The sequence below is a fragment of the Muntiacus reevesi genome, chromosome 9 (genome assembly GCF_963930625.1).
Source record: "Muntiacus reevesi chromosome 9, mMunRee1.1, whole genome shotgun sequence".
Classification (NCBI taxonomy): Eukaryota; Metazoa; Chordata; class Mammalia; order Artiodactyla; family Cervidae; genus Muntiacus; species Muntiacus reevesi.
In genome coordinates this window covers 54,640,980-54,662,960 of record NC_089257.1, presented here as the reverse complement: position 1 = coordinate 54,662,960, position 21,981 = coordinate 54,640,980, and the positions used below count along the sequence as shown (strand labels likewise).

General features: G+C 45.6%; 1 protein-coding gene across 1 annotated transcript; it reads right to left on the bottom strand.

The window, feature by feature from the left end:
• Positions 1-3,574: 3,574 nt before the first annotated feature.
• Positions 3,575-6,470, bottom strand: LOC136174867 (calcitonin). Its single transcript, XM_065945126.1, has 4 exons — positions 6,424-6,470; positions 5,222-5,314; positions 4,810-4,953; positions 3,575-3,929 (listed from the first exon to the last, which is right to left on the bottom strand). The coding sequence occupies exons 2-4, from the start codon at positions 5,305-5,307 to the stop codon at positions 3,731-3,733; spliced, it is 429 nt and encodes a 142-aa protein (XP_065801198.1). The 5' UTR covers positions 5,308-5,314; positions 6,424-6,470; the 3' UTR covers positions 3,575-3,730.
• Between the last annotated feature and the right edge of the window lie 15,511 nt (positions 6,471-21,981).

The following is a 21,981-nucleotide window of genomic DNA, read 5'->3' as shown; positions in this document are numbered from 1 at the left end:
AACATATTAACCAGCAGAAAAGTGAAGACCTTATTTGATTTGTATTTATATATACAATATGGGGCTTCCCTGGTGGCTCAGTGGTAAAGAATTCGCCTGCAATGTAGGAGCCGCAGGAGACAGGTTCAAACCCTGGGTGGGGAAGATCCCCTGGAGGAGGGCATGGCAGCGCACTCCAGTACTCTCACCTGGAGAACCCCATGGACAGAGAAGCCAGGTGGGCTACAGTCTATAGGGTCGCAAAGAGATGGACATGACTGAAGTGACTTAGCACACACACATGCACACAATATATTCACATAATATATATAATTTCATATATGATTAATATATATATAACATCATATATTAGTATAAGGTAATTGAGAGATTTGAACTCTTTAGTTGTTAAATTGAATTTTGGTTTTATGTTTAAGAGTCAAACATTTGGAGATACAAGTGGAAATATTTATGGACATATTGGGATTGGGTGCTAGGAGAAGGTCTGGGGGAAGCAGATGGCTCATAGATGTAATAACATTGGCCACAAATTGATCACTGTTGAAGCCAAATGTCTTTGTCGTTTCAAGCTAGTGTAACAAAATACCACAAACTGGGTGACTTATAAACAGTAAATATTTCTTACAGTTCTGGAAGCTGAGAAGTCCAAGACAGGGGCACTTGAAGATTCAATATCTGGTGAGAAGCCCATTTCCTCATTCACAGCAAATTTCTTGCTGCAACCTCATATGTGGAAGGAGCAAAGATGTTCTCTCAGGCCTTATTTATAATGATACTAATCCCATTCATGAGGGGCTATTCTTATGACTTAATCACCTCCCCAAGGCTCCACCTCCTAATAGCATCACTTTGGGGATTAGGTTTCAACATAAACATTTTGAGAAGGACACAAACATGCAGCCTATAGCACCAAGTAAAAGAAGGGATTCATTTTATTATATAAAGACCAGATTGTTTATATGTTTTAAAATTTCTGTTTGTCTTAAAAAATCTGAGGGTCTATCTACCGTGTGAGGCAGTTAACTCAAAGAATGACTCACAGGCCTCTGGAAAATGTCAGGAACCGTTGCTGAAAAGCATAGACTGCAGTGGTTTCAACCATAAGCTCTGGAAATCAACACCTGTGTATGCCACGAGATAGTGGTCACCTGTGTGACCTTGGACTTCGTGTCTCCATGCCTCTGTTTCCCACATGTAGGGTGGAATTGATAATGGGGTCTAGCCCCATGGAGTCTTCCTGAAGATTAACTGAGTTAATAGCTACGAAGCACTATCTCAGAACATCATCTGGCTCATAGTAAGCACCCAAAATATGTCTATTATAATTATCATTATTACTATTATCATCAAATAGGAAGACATGTTAAAATGAACCAACAGGGTCTTGAAACAAGTGTATCCAAAATATGTTTTTAATCTTAATGAAGTTCACAAATGGCATAATGTTGACATTTCCTTAAACAAATTATACAATCACGTTCTTGGACAATAAAGCATAGCATCGCCATTACCATGTGTCCCCGCAGGCCACAGAGGCAGTGACTGAATGTCCCCCTAAGAGTTGGCAGAGATGCCGTGGTCAAAAGAACATCTTTCAAAGACCCAATTTGCTACCAGATAAGCTAATGAGAGATGTCATCACATTTACTGCACATAGAATCAAATATAAAAAAGATGCACAACAAATATGGAATTAGCTTATTTTTGCATTCAGCTTCATTCCTTTCAAGTGATAAAGGTGCTTTTTTCCGATATCTATTAGGATGCAAACATGTATATCTTCCATGGTACCTCCTCACCAAGTGGTTGTCAACAGAAATTAAAAGAAGTGGTGAGTTCAGCTTCATGGTAACCTGAGGTGAAAAAAATAAAATTAAATTAAAAAGAAGAAGAGGGGTAGGAAGAGGAAAAGAAGAAAAAGAAAGAGAAGTAGGAGAATAAGAAGCAAATAATCACAATTACTACTGAAAGAACACAAATTTATAGAAATGTTTCTTTAACTGAACTCTATTTACAAATTATGGATATGAGATATGAGAAAACTTTTATGGCAAATGATGAGAAAACAATTCAGGGGTCACTATTAATACTAGCAGTAGTGTTACAGTTATGCCCTCTTGTCTGAATCTGTGAACATTGATCAATGTTGAAGGCCTTTCCGAAACTGGGTTCATTAATGATGTGTGACCCAGGTTAAGATTTGCAAGACCCTCCCTTTCTGAGTTCAGCAAGCTATTTTTCTCTTCTGAGAAAGATGACACTGCACCTCTACAGCCTGTCCTGTGTGTGTGAGAGAGAGTGTTAGTCCCTCAGTCATGTCCAACTCTTTGCAACCCCATGAACCCACCAGGCTCCTCTGTCTATAGAATTTTCCAGGCAAGAATACTGGATTGGGTAGCCATTTCCTTCTCCAGGGTATCTTTCCAACTCAGGGACTGAACCTGGGTCTCCTGCATTGCAGGAGAATTCTTTACCATCTGAGCCACCGGGGAAGCCCACATCCTGTCCTAGTGCTCAGATATTTAAGCTAAGTTGTAGGAACTCACTAACTCAAGAGGAAAAATGTAATTGGAGAGAAGAGATCTGAACCCATGTCCAGTGGGTTTCAAAATGGGAGTCCTAACCTCCAAATCCCTTCTCCTCCCATCTGACAGTACAAGGCAATCACCTTCTTCCCAGAGTCATTTCTCTGCTCAGTCCTGAAGGTCCCTGCGGCGCCGGCCAAAGGCTTCGGAGCCCACATTGGTGGGCACGAAGTTGCTCTTCACCATACCCCCAGATCTGCTGAGCAAGCCTGCCAGCCGATGCGTCACACAGGTGGCGGTGTTGCAGGACCTCTTCTGGGCAGTGATGCTGGTTTGCAGGATGGAGAAAGGAGAGAAGGCCTGTCAATGAGAGGCTGCAGCAGAAGCCTACCCCATCGGGCCTTCAGAAAGAGAATTGTAGCTCTTCGACATATCAGTTAAAAATAAGTATTTCTCCTAAATGCAATTATCAAGGCTGTTAGGGGAAATGACCTGGCAGTCTTTGGAAGAAGCCCTGCCTAAAAGTTTTCACAAAAAAAAAAGCACTTCTAGGTGATGTGACAAGTGCTAAAACCCTACACTTACCATTTCTTACATCCGCCCCACCCCAACACACAAGATGCATATGAGGACATACCCCAGCCAAAAACACCAACAAAACCACTTTCCATGGAAAATGAAAATTTTCTTAAGTCTTACCTGGAAGAGGCTCAGAGCACCCGGGTTTGCAGCATCCTCCCCCAGCAGTGCTTACCTGCTCCTCGGCACACCTGTTCTCATTGCAGGAGCTGGTTCACAGGACTCTCACCACACCCTGTATCCCACTTACCCTGAGGTGAAGGTTACTTTTAAGCATAGGCCCTGGGCACTCTCAGGCCTTGGATGGGGACCAGAGTAATGACCACCAAAGTGTCAATCCTTTTAGAAAATAGATTTATTCATCAGTGACGAGGCGTGAAGGATGAAGCAGGAATTGGAGGACTCTGCCATGACACCCTTGGGATCTCAGAAACTTCCCTCACTCTCTCTCATCTCTAACCTTATCTGTGAGTCCTGCTGTCTTTCCTTCCATCCTGAGGTTCCTGGCATTCTTTGTCATAAGCAAAGCTACCAATACAAGCTTGAAGAGCAATCAGAGCGAAATCTGCATGCATTAATTTCATCCATGGGAACAAGAAAGGAAATCAGGAAGGAGTGGAAGGAGTTCAGTTGGCATCCTGGGGCACCCCAAAATGGGAGGAGCGGTCCCTCTCCAAGCCGTTGGCTACATCCCTTTTCTTGCCAGGTGTTTCAGGCCCGAAGCCCATGCCAGAGAATCTATGATAGTTGTTCAAGTCCTTCCAGTATGCGCTCAGCACACAGGTACTCAGATTACTGCACCGCTTAGCTCTGGAGCCGTCCAGGCTGCAGGAAAAAGACAAGCCAGACAATACCATGCACCAGGGCTGCCCCAGAAGGCAGTCATGCAGAAAGTTAGACCAGGGAGGGGGCACTTGGAGCAGAGGTGGAAGGGGCAGGCAGGGGGCACAGCTCACACACCCTCCACTAGGAGAACTCAGAGGTTCGCTGAGCCAGGGCAGAGTGGGGCAGGGCTGCGGTGGGGAAGGGGTGACCTTTTCAGGCATTCCACATGCTGTTCAGTCCTTCCTGCTCTGCAGAGAGGTTCTCAGGGTGGATGCAAGTGCAATACATGGCTCTGCTGGTGTGAACTCAAAGCTCAGGGTGCACAGGGAGGTGGGGACGGGGAAGGGTGTCTGGTCCAGTGAGAACATGCACATGGCCACAGATTCTACACGTCTAAAGGCCCTGGACCTACCTCAGACACTGCACTACCTGACCCCACCCTCTGCAAGGCCTTTGGGTTTACCTTGCAACTGTGCAATGAAGGTGCCTTGCAGGTGTGAAAGAACATACACAGGTTAAATTCCTTAGACATCCTGAGCTGCAACAGGCCCATCCCCTGGCTCCACACTTACCGGTCCTAACTCATCCAATGTTGAGTGTTCTCCTCAGTAGGGCAAGACCAATTCCTAGAATAAGTGCTTCCACATCTCCCCATCTCATTTCCTAACAGCTTTCAGGAGTTGATCTTTTCAGTGTGTCTAACTAACCACAGTCGCTCCAGCTGCATCTGGACCGACCAGTCTTCCATGGAGGCTGAGAATGACTGGGTGCCAGGTCCTGGTGACAGGGACAACCTGCGGGACTCTGGCCAGATGTTGTTCTTCCTGCTTCTCTGGGCTACACCCTCCTGAAGAGGCCAGGGCTGGGAGGGGAGACTTACCTGGAGTCCTCTGTCTCCTGCTCCTCCTCCTGCTCCAGCTCATTGGTCTTCCTCTGGACATAGGCCTTCACCAGTGCGGCCAGCAGGAGGCGCCCTTCCTTCTCACTGAGTGTCCCAGGATCAGGGAGGGTCTCCAAAGCTGACCTGGAGAGAGGAAGCAACCCCCACCAAGCGACTCTGAGCTCCTGCCTGCCTCCTTCCCAGGATAAGCACCCAGGCTACCCAGTCCCTGTGGCTTTCCCAGAGGACATGGCTCTCCTGACTCCCAGCCCACAAGGTTCAAGGCCAGTGTCCCCCTAGGGGTGTTGATTCACTGGGAACCTCCCGCTGCTGTGACCTCAGAGGCAAAAAAACCTGCCTGATCCCCGGGTCAGTGGAAGGAGACCAAGTTTGTGGCTTCAGGCTGTCTCACCTGAGTGGTGTCGCCTGGAGACTGCCTGCCTGGCACAGGACCAAGATGCTGAAAGCCAGGAAGGGGGAGGATTTCCCGAAGCCCATGATGCCTCTGTAAAGGGAGATGACGTTACCACTGCATCGAGACCAAGCACCGTCTGGAGCCCACGGACCCAGGTTCCAGTCCGGCCACAGCTGCCTTGAGAATTCAGGCAGGTTACTTCACCCCCACCCCCACCCCACGCCTCTTTTCAGTTCATTTGCCAGATAGACTGCTTTGAATCTCAAAATATACATTAAGCCGAATAGTTTGGTGAGTAGAAATAGGTGTGCTGGGGTGGGGGTGGGGGGTTCTGGTTTTGTTCTGTGAAAAGCCAGGAGGAAGCCACACACATGCACATAAAGCCACACCTTTTGCCCTCTGCAGAAACCAAGCGAGGACCCACCCTTGCTGTAGACAGTGCCTATCTTCTTAAGGACTGAGAAACCTAGGACCACTTCACCTCCGCTGGACTTCGCTGCCAATGCGTGGGAGAGGAAGGCAGGAGGAGTAAATGGGAAAGGAGCGCTAACCTCTCAGTCTGTGGGTTTGGGTTTGGATTTGGGAGTAATTTAACGTGCGGGAACGTCCCTGGCCTCTGCCAGTGCATCCCGTCTCTGCTGAAATGCGGTTTAGCAGCAGGTGCTGGGCGCCAGCTCCCCGAGATGAGCTCCACGTTCTGGCCTCTGGCCGGCTGACTGCACTGCCCCAAGTCCGTGCCAATGCCCCAGGCACGCAAGCGAGCTGCAGACGCCTCAGAGAAGCTTCAGGGCTTAACCGGCCGGAGAACCAAACACGATCTCTCCTTGGGACCCAGACTGCTCAGGGCACTCCCTGACCAAACTCCAGCAGGATCCTGCACGCAAAGTACGGGCACCAAGGCAGGGGACGAGGACCAGGGTAGGCTAGGAAGCTAGGGCTGGGCGCACGGAGCTTCCAGCGTCCAGGCAAAGCCCTAGGGATGCTTGCGGTTCCACTGGCGCTAGTTAGAAGAAAATGAGCTGCCAGCCACAACCTTCTGCCTTCTTCCCAGCGGGACAGGCAGCTAGGAGCACCTGGCTGTAGGTGGGCCGGGATGGCCTTCAGAAGCAAAGGAGAGGCAAGCAGGGAATCGGATGGAGCAAATTAAATGAACTATCCAGAGGCTGGTAATCAGACTGAGCAGCATGGGAAGTTCTCACCTGGCGACTGGAGTTTCAGGAGAGGGCGAGCGGCGGGTCCCGGGAACAGACACAACGCCTGCTGTGGGCGTCTTCTCTGCGGAGCTCTGGGTTCTTATGCGGGTGATAGGGGGCGGGGAGTGCCCCAGGAGTCCGCACGGCCAATCCAAAGTGGCCAGGAGCGACCCAGCTCCGATTGCGTCACTGCCCGCGCTCCCACACCGGTCCACTAAGGGAGGGGAACCGTCCGCTCTGGCTGTCATTCTCAATGAGGTCATTGCTTGGGGAACCGGAGGGCTGGGAGGGAGTGGAGGGCGTTCGACGTCCAGAAAGTGGGAGCAGACTGGGGGAGAGACTGGTGTAACTGACGGTGAGGGGCCAGAGTGCCTCTCACTTTCTCTGCGCTGAACTCCGACCTCGCACCCCCTCCACCCACTCCAGTAGGGACCCCGGCCGGGTCCCTCAGATTCTGAAGGGATCTCAGGTGTAATTGTCCACGTTGGAGGCGGGGGGTGGTGAGAGGAAAGGATCTTTGAAAAAGTAAGCTCTTTGGACCACATGGGGTGATGCGGTATATTGTTCCTCCCTACTCTCCGTCAACCGCCCCTCGAAGTAGTTTTGCTTCCAGCCAGGTAACCTGGCCTCTTTTGCCTCACTCCTCTGGGACAGAGGTGGGAGTGGAAGAGAGGACTGGGGAGGGGGCTAAGCTGGCACTGCCTGCACAGAGAGCTAGACACCCCTCTTGTACTCCCGATTTCTCGAATTCTCGACTGCAAGTTCAGCATCCCCCACTCTAACCGCGGATCTGCACCGCGGCGCTGGAACTGGTTTACACAGCTGTCCCACTCATCTGCCTTCTGTTTGCTAAGCTTCTGAGCCAGGACGCCTGTGTCCGGGTTTCTGCCTGTCTCGCCCCACACCCCCGCCCCACTTTCCTGAAGCGCTCGACTGCAGAACTGGCCGGGGTCAGCGTCCACCCACGGGTGCTGCAAGCCCAAAGGGCAACCTTCGAACGCATAGGTTCGAAGCCCCAGGCTGGCAGTGCGCGCACTCACGCCTCCCGCAAGGTGCACATAGCACTCACCTACCAGGACCCCAGACACACGCTCTACTTTCGCATTCACACACGGACACTCCGCAGACCGCCCGCACTCACTGCAACAGACGCGCCCTCACCGGCTGGTCGCCAAGGAAGGAGCGCGCATCCACCCAACCCTACCTCGACCTGATCTGAAAGTAACACCTCGAGTTTCTGCTTTCGGAAACAGGCACGTTTTACGTACACAGGGGTACGCGTTGTCCCCCCCGCCCCCCGCCCCCAGCACGCAGATAGACACACGCGCCAGGTGCGGCTGGGAGCTGACTCTCTGTCTTTTCCTTTTTCCTTAAGGAAAGCCGGGTCTGGAGTCCGCGAGGCGGGCGCCAGAGACACGTGGGCGCAGCGAGAAGATCCCGACTGGGGAACGGCCGCCTAGGGACTGGGGGGAGAGGCAGCAGGGGAGGAGTGAAGGAGGCACCCACCTGCAGAGCCTCAGGCTAGCCCCGCACCACGTGGTCGCGGCGACACCAGACGCGCCCGCCGGGCCCTCCTGAGCTCGCGAAGCCTCTCTGCAAACCTCGCCCAGAGGTGCGGGGCCGGGAGCGAAGCCAAAGGCTCGCCGAAGGCCCGCAGCTGGTGACCACCGCTTCTGCGGGTCAAGAAGGAGCACAGGGGACGTCTGTATAGACCCTCCGGGTTTTCTGTGACAGAACGCTGCTTGCGGGCACCAGGCCGGTTGCCCTCCAACACCTGGGCAATCGAGACTCCCAAACAGGCCCGCCAAACAGGGCGATTCTTGCCGGGCTTGCTGTGCCGGCGGGAGGAGGCACAGGGCGCAGGATCCAGAGTCCTCCCTGCTCCCGGGAAGGCTGCGCGGCGCGGAGAAGGTGGCCGGGGGCTGATCCGGAGGGACCGTCTCTCTGCGCCCCAGTTCTTGGGCTCGCTTTCGGATGCAACCGGTGACACCGAAGCGGCCTTTTACTTGGGGGCTCTTCTGCACGAGTCCTGCAAGTGTGAGGAGACACTTCTGCGTCCCTTTCGGGGACTCTGGCCCGGGAAAGGGCCTGCCAGGTGGCCAGGTGCCGCTGGGAGCTGACTTATCTGCCCCCCTCCCCGCTTCATCCCGGACCACTGAGGTCTGGCAGAGTGTAGCCCGCCCAGCAGCCCTGGGCAGCCCCGCTCCCCAGAGAGGGCCAGCGCAGGGGACGGGAAAAGACCCGGAAGCCCCGACCTTGGAGCCCCGACTCTCTAGCCTCCACCAAGCTCGCTATCTCTGGCGAGCTGAGCCGGAGAAGCCCGCAGAGAGTGCAGGAGGAATTGGGCTTGGGGTTCTGCCTCCCTAGAAGCCCCAAAATATGAATTTAGGAAAACTTTGAACTCTTAGGGTTAAAGGCTGAGAAGCTGGCATCCTCTCCAGAGACTGTGTCACGCGGACTTCCCTGAAGTGTTAGGACCCACAGCCTTGCGGCCGCCAGGAGCACAATACAGTCCCTGGGGCGCCCTCCATTCCGCATGCGGTGGGTGACCCAGAACCAGAGCAGAGCTCCTGCCTGGGTGAAGTCGGTGAAAGATTCTGTAAAAGCCGCGGAGACGCGAATCCCAGCGCTCTGACGAGAAACGGGTGTGCGCACCCTACCCGCAGGCCCATCTTGTCACAAGTAGTCGCGGTTCCGCGCTTTCAATGTCTTGTTGGGTGCCCAGTATTATTTAGCCCCGTCTTCCTCCACTAGTGTCTTTGCAGTGTTTGGAGCATAGTAGGTGCACAGTAAAAGTTCGGTGACAGGGGAGCCAGCGAGGGGATGAATGAATGAACAGTTCCAAGGGTTCATTACAGTAAGAGTCAGCAGGATACTCGCAGCCAAGTTGAACGGCACCCAATTTAGATCCATTAGATGGAAAAGCAAATTGTTGATCCAAAGAGGTACCTCTTTTTATTTAATGAGAGGAATCCTGATGCCCTGGTGGAAACTTTCTGGAATATAACGTGAGAGGAACGGCTTCTCTTCCGAACTCCAGCTTGAAAAGCAAAATAAGGCATTTTCCTTCAACCCATCCTTTATTATATTTGTGAGTGAATGGAAGAAAAAGTCAATAAAATGCCTTGCTTTCTAAATCGAGAAAATTACATTTTGATTTTCCTGGAACTGTTCTGAGCTTCAAGGCATCCCAATCAAACCAACTAGCATGAGGATTTACAGCGAATGGTTTCCCAGGAATAATCTTTTGCTCTTAAATTGTCTCAAATGTTTCCATGCTCAGTTTAACTATTTTATGTAATTATTTTTTACATTTTGAAAATGATAGTCATTAATTTTTAGAGAGAAACAGGTTCCATGTATTATAGCCTTTGAAGTTTATTTTTATTTACTTTAACTTACTGTCTGTTTCCTTTACAAATTTCCTTGGAGAAATATCCCTTAAGGGAAAGTCTTATTCATGCAACAAATACTGAGAACCTACTGTGTGCCAGGCATTGTTACAGGCAGTAGCAATTCACAGTGAACAAAACAAAATCCCTGCCATCCTGATGCTTATATTACAGTGATGTATTTAACAGGAGTCCTTGTATATCACCTTCCACCCAAATGAAACACATACATATATATCCCCACCCAGGAATTGAACTGGGGTCTCCTGCATTGCAGGTGGACTCAACCAACTGAACTATGAGGAAAGCCCATATTCCACTCACATCCTCACAATATAGTAATATCATCTATCTGTCAAGCAGATATTCATGGTTTATATGATTAAGACAATGTACAGACTAACAGAGCTACATAGTGTACTTTGATTACATTTTCTTGTGTGTTTTACTTTTAGTTAGTACTTTCCTCTCTTCATTTGTCTAATTTTCTTTCTGCCATCACCTGTTTATTCATTTTCCAGTGTCACATTTGTCCCTCATTCTTGGTTTACTACCTCACTTTTGTGGAGCAAACTCACCATTGTATGATAGATTTTCCAGAAATTGTGAAAGCATTCTCTACTTGTCTCCTATTTCCAGTGTGACTGTTGAGAAATCCATTTCCTTTTTTTTTTTTTTTTTTTTTTTTGTATAGGACCTCTCTCTCTCTCTCTCTCTCTCTCTCTCTCTCTCTCTCTCTCTCCCTCTTCTCTCCCTCTCCCTCCCTCTGTTCCAGTCTTTTAAAATACCATGATGTTGTGTCTTGGTGTTGGCTATTTTTATGTATTGTTCTAAGTACTGGAATAACACTTGCAATAAGAAAATTCATGTTCTTCAATTTAGGGATATTTTCTTGCTTTATTTCTTTGATAATTTTCTCTTTTTGTTGTTTTTGTTCAACTTTCTGAGAGACTTTTTAAAAATTTACATTGTTTTTAAATTCTTTTGCTCATAGTTTTAACTTGCAATAACTTTTCCAAAATCCTGTTCCTTTTTACATCCTCCTGTTTTTATTTAAAGGGTACAACATCTTCTTCTAGCTCTCTGCAGGTGTTAAATACAGGTTATTAGTTTTGTTTTTCTCACTTTAGAGATTACCCTCATATTTCTAATTCTCCCTAGCAGCTGATTTATATTTAAGAGGGAGGTAATAACATGCTATTCAGAAGATTAGAATGGCAGAATTGTCCATCAATAGACCTGAATATAATAAAATGATTAGATAAGAAGCAACCTTGCCTTTCTATTGGGGGAGGGATGCTAAACTAAGAATAACTTTTAAGTCTTTCCTCTTGGCTTTTTATCTCTTAAGAGGACTCCTGCAAGGATTACTGGGATGGGGGTTTGGGGGGTAGAGTACAAATTGATGAGTAATGGAGAAGGAGGCTGAGAGTTTTATCATTCATTATAATAATGCTTCAGTCTTTTCCGGGGCCCAGTCATCTAACTACATAGGATACATAAGAAAATTGTGGGTCTAACTACTCCTTTTAAAGGCTTGCAATCACTCCAATTTTCAACCCAGTCTGCACCACCACCAATAGAGGCAACCAATTGCTCAGATCCCAGAGCTTGTCTGGAGTCCTTGCTTCTTGATGGCTTTCCCTGCCCTACTAGAGTAGTTTTCACTAGAAATGTATGTCACTACACAGCTTTCTCTTCTGCTAAACCAGGTAAGAAGACTGGTTGAAGGGTAGGAGATACAGTCATTGCAGAGCCCTCAAGTTAGAGTCAATCCACTGGGCACTTAACCTTAATGGAGTCCCACTCCCCATCACAGGCAACTTGCCTGGGAGGTTTCTTCCTCCAAACCCCAGAGAAACAGAGATGCCAACATCTAACTTGCAGAAGTCCTTTCTTAGAGATTATTTTTAGAGTTGTCTGTGTCTGCCAGAGAATGAGAAAAGCATGGTGGCCCAGACCCAAGCTGGTCACTCTGAGAGATGGACAGTGAATGACGTCAGCAATTACTCAGGTTGAGTTCTTCTGAGATGATTAAACTTCTTTCTTGGCTCAGACTCACAGAACCCAAACTGACTATATCCTCCCTGTCTGAGAGCATTATTCCATACTGCAATGGAAGTAGAAATACAGGTAAAGCTTTCTTGTAAAGCTCATTAGAGAAAAATTTCCTGCATTCAACACTGTCAGGAAAATGAGCTTTTGCTAAATTCCCAGGTAACTGAAACATACTTTAAATGGAAAACAAGCTTTTTAAAAGTCATTTTGGATGGAAACCCTTTTAAAATGCATGGCATTCTTCTCTTAACCTTCTCTGGATGACTCACAGTCATCATCAAGAAAACATCAGTCACAGTGTTGCATCCTATGTGAGGGCTGAACTTGGTTGGACTGTTTACCTCCACACCTTTTGATCCCAACTTCTGTGTTTTTGAGCTCTTGGTCCATTGTTTACAGTTAGCATGTTAGTTATTCATATTTAGCTAACTATGAGACCCACATAGTCAGTATCTCAGGATCACATTTTTGGCTTCTGATGGTTTCTGCTGGTCACTGTTAATATATTTGTCTCTAGCCTCAGGCCAGTCTACCAGAATTTTCACCTGCTAATTCAATATCATCAGGAAAACAATAGAAGCATGCTTAATAGAACTGGCTGGAGCAAATCAGAAGGAAGGTTAAGAGAGAGATCTGAGTGTCTCTCTTGTGAGAAATGGCAGAGAGATCTAATGCATTTTCTGACCCTCAACTATATGTTCTATGTGTGTGTGCTAAGTCACTCCAGTTGTGTCTAACTCTCTGTGACCCTATGGACTGTAGCTTACCAAGCTCCTCTATTCATGAGATTCTCCAGGCAAGAATACTGGAGTGGGTTGCCATTTCCTTCTCCAGGGGATCTTCCCCACCCAGGGATCAAACCCAGATCTCTAACATCTCCTCTACTGGCAGGTGGGTTCTTTACCACTAGCACCACCTGGGAAGCCCATGTCTTCTAAAGAAGGGCGTTTCTGGATAAGTGAGTGTTTCTCTAATGTTACGGAAGTTTGAGTTAGACCATAGGTTTAAAAATGGATCTTGCATAACAGTGTTGTCCAATAGAAACTTTCTGCAAAAATGGGAATGTTCCAAATTTGTGCTGTCCAGGGTGATTGCCACAAGCCACATGTGACTCTTGTGCACATGAAATATAACTAGTGCAACCAAACAGCTGAATTCTAATTTATTTTAATTAATTTAAAGGTAAATAGCCTCATTTAGCTAGTGATTAGAGTATTGTAGATGACAATCCACTGTATAGAGTAGTGGTTAGATGCATAGATTCTGGAGCCAGACTGTTTTTTGTTCAAATTCTGCCTCTCATACTTATTTAGCTGTTTCATCATAGACAAATAGCTCAAACACTCTGTACTTCAGGATCCTCCTTTGTAAAATGAGGATAATATTACTTATTTAGTATGATTTAATATAGCTACTATGAGGATTAAATAGGTAATAAACCTAAAATGCTTAGAACCGTGTATGGTAACTAGTAAGTGTTATACACATGTTAACCATTGTCTTACATTGGGTTTCTCCAGAAGCAGAACTCAAGGCAAACCATTTATCTGGGAGTTGTACCAGTAAGGGAACAGGGAAATGAGACAGGGGAGGGAAGAAAACCTTTGCAGAGTATGCTAATAAGCAGGTTGCAGCTGTAAGCAACTTGATCCTGCTGGAGATCCTCTGGAACACTTAAAGAGAAAGCCTCAGAATTATTCCACTCAAAGAAGGATTAAGTTATTTATCCACCAACTCCAGTCCATCACCAGTTTAGGACTGCTCCCACAGGTGCCAACTCCCCAGCACATCTAGCCAGTCCTGCATGGCCAGGGTCCTTGGCCAGAGAAGATTCCCAGGTCACAGGTGCTTGCAGTAGAAAGCTATAGTTAAATATAAAAATAGGAAAGACTGATGAGGCTCTATGACAATCTGCTGCAGCCCATGTTATTATTATAAAGAGTCTGCCACTGCTTAATGACCCTCCCTAAAAATAGGCAGGAATATGTTTCTTGTCCATCCTGTGTCCTGAAAGATTAGTAAACAGGCTGTGATATGCTGATGTCTCTTTGTTAACTATTCCCACTCACTTGATTCTTAAGGTCTTTGCTCAGAGTATTTAGAAAGCCTCTGGTGGTCCCTGGGTCTTAGGGTCCATTATCTTCAGTGCCCATTTTGTCACTAAGCAAACTCCAGAAAAATCAGAGCCCTCTAGTCTCTTGCAGCAATAACTCAAACACACACACAGAAGCCCTTCCACTCAAAGGAAAATATAGAGGACACGCTGCCAAAGACTCATTAATGCTGGATGAGCTTGGGGCGGTAGGAGGAGGGGAGACTCTAATCCTGATTTATTAGTTTTCATGACTTGATTTGTTACTTCTTGTTGAACAGATCCTATTTTCTCAAACCTAGCAGCTTAGAAATTTCCTTGGCCAAGAAATTATTGGAGCATATCTTCTGTTTATTGTGGAAGATAATCATATCTGGCTTTTTTTCATGAATGGGTGTTTTCAGCTCTCCATCTTGATGGGTTAAAATTAATTTTTCATACACATACCTGAAAGGATGGAGGATTAGGGGAGGTGGCAGAATGATTCATAGCAATAATGCTAACTGTTATGGATACTGTATTCATCAGGGTGCTTAGTTGTATGTAACAGAATTCTCCAAGCTAATTTAAATAGGACAGTACTTGTTACAAGGTATTGAGTAGCTTACAGAATTTTTTTAAAGAGCCAGAGAATCAGGTGCAGATGTCACATACCCAAGAGAAAAACTAACCACACCATGGAAATGTCACAGAAGGAAGTCCACTGCTGCTCACCTATAGTAGTTTTGACTCCAGGGAATTCCGTGGTTGCCTCAGAGTATCCAGTCTCCTGTCATACAGCCATTATTGTAAAATGCTCATGTTTGCCCTCCCAGTCTTTAGAAATGCCTCTGATAGCCAGAGCCCAAGCTTTGTGTGCATTCTAGCCCCAAGAGGACCTGAGAAGAAATGTCTTTAACTTTCTAACCTTTACAGAGAGGCTTGCAAGAAGGGGTTTGGATGAGGATTGAGTAATTCACATACACCTTCACCTGGATGTCTAATAAGTCTCTCTATCTAACCATGTCAAAAAAGAATTTTGGTGTGTTTTTTTTTCTGTTCAAATCTGTCCTTCCCTCACTTTTACCCATCATAGTAAATGGTAGCAATAATAATCAGTAGATTCAGCTCAAAATGTAGGTATCATTCTTAACTCCTCTTTTTCCTTCATCTACATCTAATCCATTGATTAGATATATTAACTATTACTCTACTCCTCTTTACTCTCTCTGCCCCCAAAACATAGCAAATCCATCCATTTATCCCTGTCTCCATCAATGTCTTAGTCCATTCAGACAGCTGTAATAGAATAACACAGACTATGTAGATTATAAACAAAAGAAGTTTATTTCCCATAGTTCTAGGGGCTGAAAATCTGAGATTATTGTGGCGATATGGTCAGGGGGTGGCCCTCTTCCAGGTTTCAGACTTCTCACAGTATCCTCACATGGCAGAAGGGGGCAAGGGAGCTCTCTGGGGTCTCTTTTACAGGGGCATTGATCTCATTCATGAAGGCTCTGCCCTCATGACCTAATCACCTCCCCAAGACTCCAGCTGCTAATACTATTTTACTGAGCATTAGAATTTCAATATATGAAGTGCAGTGTGGGCAGGGATACAAATATTCAGACCATGGCAACTTGGGACTGTAGTCCAAGTCACTATCATTTCTTGCCTGAACAATTTCAGTAGTCTCCTAACTAGTCTCCTGGATTTGACAGTTGCCTCTGTAATCCCTTTTCCATGTAATGCTCAGAGTGCTCTTTTAAAAGCATAGATCATTTTGGGTTACTCCTCTTCTTACAGTGCTCCAGTATAGTTAGCATAAAAAATTTAAATGCTTTTCCATAGCTTTAAGACAAACATGGTCTAGCTCCTATCCATCTCAGAAGTACCCTCTGATGTCAGTCTCCCCTCATCCAGATACCCACACTGGACTTTTTGGAAGTCTTAGATCTAACACACCAAAACATTTTCCACTCCAGACTTTTTGTACTTGCTGGTTCGTCTGCCTAGAAATGTCTTTCTTATCTGTCAATCCTCCCCTTCAATGACACCACACAATACACACACACACACACACACACACACACACATACGTACACACACACACGTATACACACACACATACACACACACACACACCACCACCACCAGCACCATCACCACCACTTTTGATGGCTGGCTCCTTATCACTGTTCATTTTGCAACTTAAAAATCACCTACTTAAAAAAGACCTTCCACCATCTCATCCAAAGGAATCTCTCCAGTCTCTTTATGACCTCAACCTATTTTACTTCTTTTACAGAACTTAGCACTCTCTGAAATTATCCCTGAAATCTACTTATTTGCATATTATTTGTCTTCTTTCACTAGAATGTAGGCTCTTTGAGAGCAGTCACCTTGCATACCTTGTTCACCACTGTATCTCCAGTTCCTGGAACAGTATCCAGTACAAAAGTTGGATTTGATAAACATCTGAAGAATCGCTAAGTATGTGAATGCTTACTCTGCAACACTTAGCAGTATGCTGAGAGCTCTACTAGATCATTTTACATAGTCCTTATGTATTAATCTGGCTTCTCCAGAGAAACAGAATCAATAGGAAACCACATACGTATTTACTATAAGAAATTGGCCCACGTGATTAGGGAGTCTGAGAAGTCCAAGATCTACAGTCAGCAAGCCAAGACCCAGGAGAACAGATGACAGAGTTCCAGTCTGAGTTTGAAGGCAGAAGACTTATGTCCCAGCTCAAAGATAGCCAGAAAGAAAGAAAGAATTCTTTTTTATTCAGCCATTTATTCTTTCTAGGCTTCAGTGGAATGGGTGAAGCCCACTCACATTGGAGAAAGAAATATATTTTACTCAGTCTATGAATTCAAATGTTGGTCTCATCCAGAAAACACCTTCACAGACACACCCATAAATAATGTATAACAAATATCTGGAAACCCTATAACCCAGTCAAGCTGGTACATAAAATTAACTATCCCATCTAATAATAACCGTATGAAGCAGATATTTATATCCTTACTACCCATCTGGGAAAAAAAATAAAGATGGAAAAGTTAAGTACTAGCTCAATGTCATATCCAGTCTTAAGAGCAGGAGTTATATATAGACAGTCTGACTCCAGAGCCCACATTTAAATATTTATGTTTATTTGTCTCCTTCATGTCAACTGTAGATATTCAAGGAGAAGCAGGAAGCTCTTGGCTTCCCAGGTGGTACTGTGGTAAAGAATCCACCTGCCAATGCAGGAGATGCAGGAGTTGCGGGTTTGATCCCTGAGTCAGGAAGATTCCCTGGAGTAGGAAATGGCAACCCACTGTAGTATTCTTGCCTAGAAAATTCCATAGACAGAGGAGCCAGGTGGGTTACAGTCCATGAGGTCACGAAGAGTTGGACACAACTGACCCAACCAACAACAACCAACAGGAAGCACTTGATAAATGGTCTCATGAGCCCAATTGTATAGAAGAGGCCTGGAGAGCAGAGTGAACTGTAGGCAGCCCCAGTCGTCTCCCAGACGTACCCAGCCATAATTGTTATAGAAGGCTCTTGGGGGACCAAAAAGCTCCCTTATAGACCATCACATTCCTATGATCATCACACCTCCTTCCAATATATCTGCAGACCATGGCAGCACCCCAGAACTTTTCAGAGAGGAAGCCTCCAGTCCCAACACCAGAGCCTAGTTTATCCTTAGTTGCCTACTTCTCCACAGTGGATGGACTGCATAGGTCAGAGGTGATGTCTGTCTTCCATAAATAAAGGAATGAATGAACCTTCAGGTGCGTGAGTCAGAGTTAACCAAAGTCTTGACCTAGGGCAACAGGTGTGATATTCCAACTGAAATCAGGTAGCAATCCTGACAATGCAAAGATGCTATGCAAATTCTATTGAGAGATGGACAGTACTTAGAACAATGCCTGGCAAGTAGTAACTACTTAGCATATATTTGTTAAAGGAATAGTAGTGGTATAACAACTTTTTTTTTTTTGCTTTTTTGCTTGTTTTGTTTTTTCATCATCACCACCACCTTTTTAGATCATTGATGCATTTGGACATCCAAGTTTGTGATCTGGAGTTAGGGGAAACTACATTGCTTTGCATAATAGAGGGATGAAAAATTGAAGTTCCCATAGAGCAGTCTGGAAGTAAAAGGAGAAAGAGGAAACAACAGAAGCCCCAGAACTCACAAGGGTAAAGAGCAAGGGAGAAACTCTTCTTGGTAGTTAGGGGATGAGGTAAGGAACAAAAAACGGAAAAGAACGAAAATGCCTAATATGAAAATTTAGTTTATTAACCTGTCAAGCTATGTTGTGACTTCTTCCTTTACCCCATATCTTTAATAAAATTGATGATAATCTTTTCTGTCTTGTTGGACTATTTTTGAGGAAATTAAGGAAGGCATTGAGTTTTTTATCTCAGAGTCCACATGAGACAGAACCAAAGATAGCACATGTAAAAACTGGAACCAAAAGATGATAAAGCATGAAATAAGGGTTTGAACTCTCTTTTAAGGGATTGGTAGACTTCAGCTCAGATCTGGGTTACATGAGCATGGAACAGCCACTCAGTGAAAGATTTCTCCAGATTATTACCATCCACTTACTAGAAATGTGAGCCCTCCTCTACCCTTCTCCCTTGTGAAGCCCCGCTGGGAGTTGTTCACTGAAAAATCTTCATTCCATTGCCTAAACACCATGGAACTCACTGTACCTTCCCCCAGATCAGCTGTGACTCACAAGTTGCTGATTGCAAAAGAAATCCAGTAGAGGGCAAAGCTCTCACCTTCCCCTCCTTATTAAGAGCGTCTATGGTTTCATGTGACATTTGGTAATTGAGATTGTCAATTAGCCACCTCATCTCTGGTTCTCATTATCCTTTCTTCCAGATAAACTCAACCTTCAGCCCACACAATGGAAGTCAACACAGTGAGGTAAGAGCTTTCTATGTGAGTCACTGGGGGTGACTGTGTTCAGTGAGCACTATGGGGCGAGTAGCCAAAGTCCAGGCAAGTGTTTCAGCCATCCAAGAACTGGCGTGCAGCCCAAGAAACACTCTCACCTGATGACGGACTGGTGGGATGAATCCTGGAGGAAATGGCTCCCAACAGCCAGAGAAAGAGTCTCTTGGCTCACGCACAGCAATGCTCTTCTCGATTAAAAATATTGTCATCATTCACACTGCAATGCAAAATCCTTTTTACATCGTGCTCACATTTCTAGAGACTTCCACCTACTCTGCATATTAAAGACAGGACCCTTCCATGAAAAGCTGACATCTCTAAGTTACTGTTCTGGCCAAACAGCCCTATATAATGGGCAGAAAGTGGTTTGCTGTCCCCCAGAGGGTAAATGCAAGAAGGGAGATTTCCATGAGATATTTCTCTTTGCTGAATACTCAGAAGAAAATTATAAGTGGTTGGAAGAAGGCTTTGTTTTCTAAAAAGACTTTTAGTTATTCCTGAGAAATCCCTCTGCTTTTTCCCGGAGAGAGGTCATCTCCTAGATGCTGTCAGTCAGACAGGGGTCAGCAGCCAAGGAGAGGTGCTCACAGATTTCCAACTAATGCAGCCAGAGGAAAACTGCCAAAGAAGCAGGGCTCCTTTATGATAAATAAATTGAAGGATATTTGGGGGATAAAAATAAATCCTTTTTGAAAATGAAGGGCTGCTGTGTATACAAATTGCTCTGTACATCAAATTCTGAACAATGGTTGTCGCCAGGGCTGATCATGCAGACAAAGGATACAAACAGATCAGATAGTGCTTGTTGGCCTTTCTTCCAAATGTATCTACCCTGTTTCCATTTCATTCTCATAGGATTTTCCAGAGGAAGCTCATAAAGATCTCACTTTAGTCATAATTCTGGTGGACCTGGGCTGGGACCTTGGAGTAGAAGACTTTTATACAGAGATTGGAGAAATGCTACCTAAATATAGAGACTAGCTGAAGATGGCTGGGTTGTTCAGCATGGTAGTGTCTGAGAAGACAGACTTTCAATTCCAAAAGCAATCAGCACTGAGTGTCAGATCTCATTGGTAAAACACAGTGATCAGGACTCCACAAGAGGAAGGATCACTCAAGAATCCGAGTCACTCTTCAACCATAGGGTATGAATCTCACCCCAACATCCAACCAGAAAATTGGAGGAACTGGAAACGAAAATTCCCCCTCCCACTCTGAAGCTGCTGAAATGGAGTAGAGAGCTAGGTAGCTGATTTGTGGACACCAACACAGTTCACGACTAAGTGTCCGTCAGGTTATAAGACAAGTAGGGAGAGCACTAATTGGTACTGGATGAAACATAGATTTCTAGATATAACTATTAGCAAAAAAAAAAAAAAAAAGTTCTCCAACCAGAGGATCTAAAAGGACCCTAATTGGAGCTAATCAGCTATCAGGTGCTGTGAGGATTATGACAATTCCAGGCCCTCTAAAGCAGTAGGATGGCCACTATTAAGATGAATTCTTCCGTGGTGAGACTATCCTACTGTGGAGGATTCATAATGAAAATAAGCAGCAGGCAAATACAAGACAGGGACTGACAATGGTTTTGTTGCAATTCTTAAAGAACTCTAGAAAACACAAGAGACCCAAGAGACTAAAGTTTATGGTTGAATTTTAGACAGTTTAACAGGCATTCAGGAGTTTTTTTGCTAGGTGTTGTTAAGTCTTGTCCACCCTTTCCTGTTTCATCCCCAATCTCATCCATCCTATCTACCAATAATGTACCTTAGTCCCTGGGCTTGGCAACGTAATATATGTATGTTCAGAAAAGGTAATTCAAAGTAAAGCCAGTTGGACTCAGCTATTTTGCTGGGCATGCAGTTCCTTTTGCTGCTGCTGCTGCTAAGTCGCTTCAGTCGTGTCTGACTCTGTGTGACCCCATGGACGGCAGCCCACCAGGCTCCCCCATCCCTGGGATTCTCCAGGCAAGAATACTGGAGTGGGTTGCCATTTCCTCCTCCAATGCATGAAAGTGAAAAGTGAAAGTGAAGTCGTTCAGATGTGTCCGACTCGTAGCAACCCCATGGACTGCAGCCCACCAGGCTCCTCCATCCATGGGATTTTCCAGGCAAGAGTACTGGAGTGGGGTGCCATTGCCTTCTCCAGTTCCTTTTGAGGTAGGGCTAATTCTAATAATAATAATAATAGCAGGAATAGAAGATAACATTATTTTGTAATATCATATATCTAAACTAAGTGCTAGCATTTGTTATCTATTGTAGTAATCTTTACAGCATGTGTTATATATTTTATTAAGCTTCACAACAACCTTGTGAGATATGGTCCATTTACCAGTTCCATTTTATAAACGAAAAAACTGAGACACAGAAAGATTAAGCAATTTCCCTAAGGTTAGATGGTTAGTAATTGGATGTGACATATAAGGAAAACTGGCTCGTTCAACACACACAATTCATATTGGGTATAATATGCCATCACAGAGGCTGGAAAATTAGAAATGGCATTACCCAGGCATTGAAACTGGATTCCATGTGCAGCCTAGATTCTCATGAGCAACACCTGGAGGCAGAAGTGACAAGGAGGAGCCTCCCTCTGTGGAGACTGTACATGGTATTTCTTCATGTGTTTCTTCCAGAGTAACTGAGGGGGAACTCAGGTTCTGGTCCCCAATATCATAGGTGCAGAAGCACTAGAGGCAGGGGATCCCCCAGAACAGACCTGTGGGGGGCTCGAGTGTTGCCCTAAGCCGCTGTGTTCTTAGCTGTGCAGTACCCAGGTGTGTTTCCTTGGCCTCCCTGTTGTCTTCAACCTACCTAGTCTCCCAGAACAAATGCTTTTCTGCTTAGAGTTAGAGAGAATTTTGTGGTCTACAACTGAAAACCCAGAAAACTCACCAGGAGACCTAGGATTCAAACCCCAGCTCATTTGACTTGGAGCCCAGCACTTATCTTGGGGGTTGGGGGAGACAATCTTGAACAATCTTGAATAAAGATTGGAATTCAAGGAACAATTTTGAATAAAGGGGGTTCTTTCAGGCAACACAATCCAACTTTGAACAATCA

Excerpts from the sequence above, each read along its gene's own strand:
- LOC136174867 (XM_065945126.1), bottom strand. The coding sequence starts at position 5,307 with ATGGGCTTCGGGAAATCCTCCCCCTTCCTGGCTTTCAGCATCTTGGTC. Across the intron at positions 4,954-5,221 it reads CTCCAGGCGACACCACTCAG|GTCAGCTTTGGAGACCCTCC; the intron begins GTGAGACAGCCT and ends TCCTCTCTCCAG. Across the intron at positions 3,930-4,809 it reads CAGGAGACAGAGGACTCCAG|CCTGGACGGCTCCAGAGCTA; the intron begins GTAAGTCTCCCC and ends TTTTTCCTGCAG.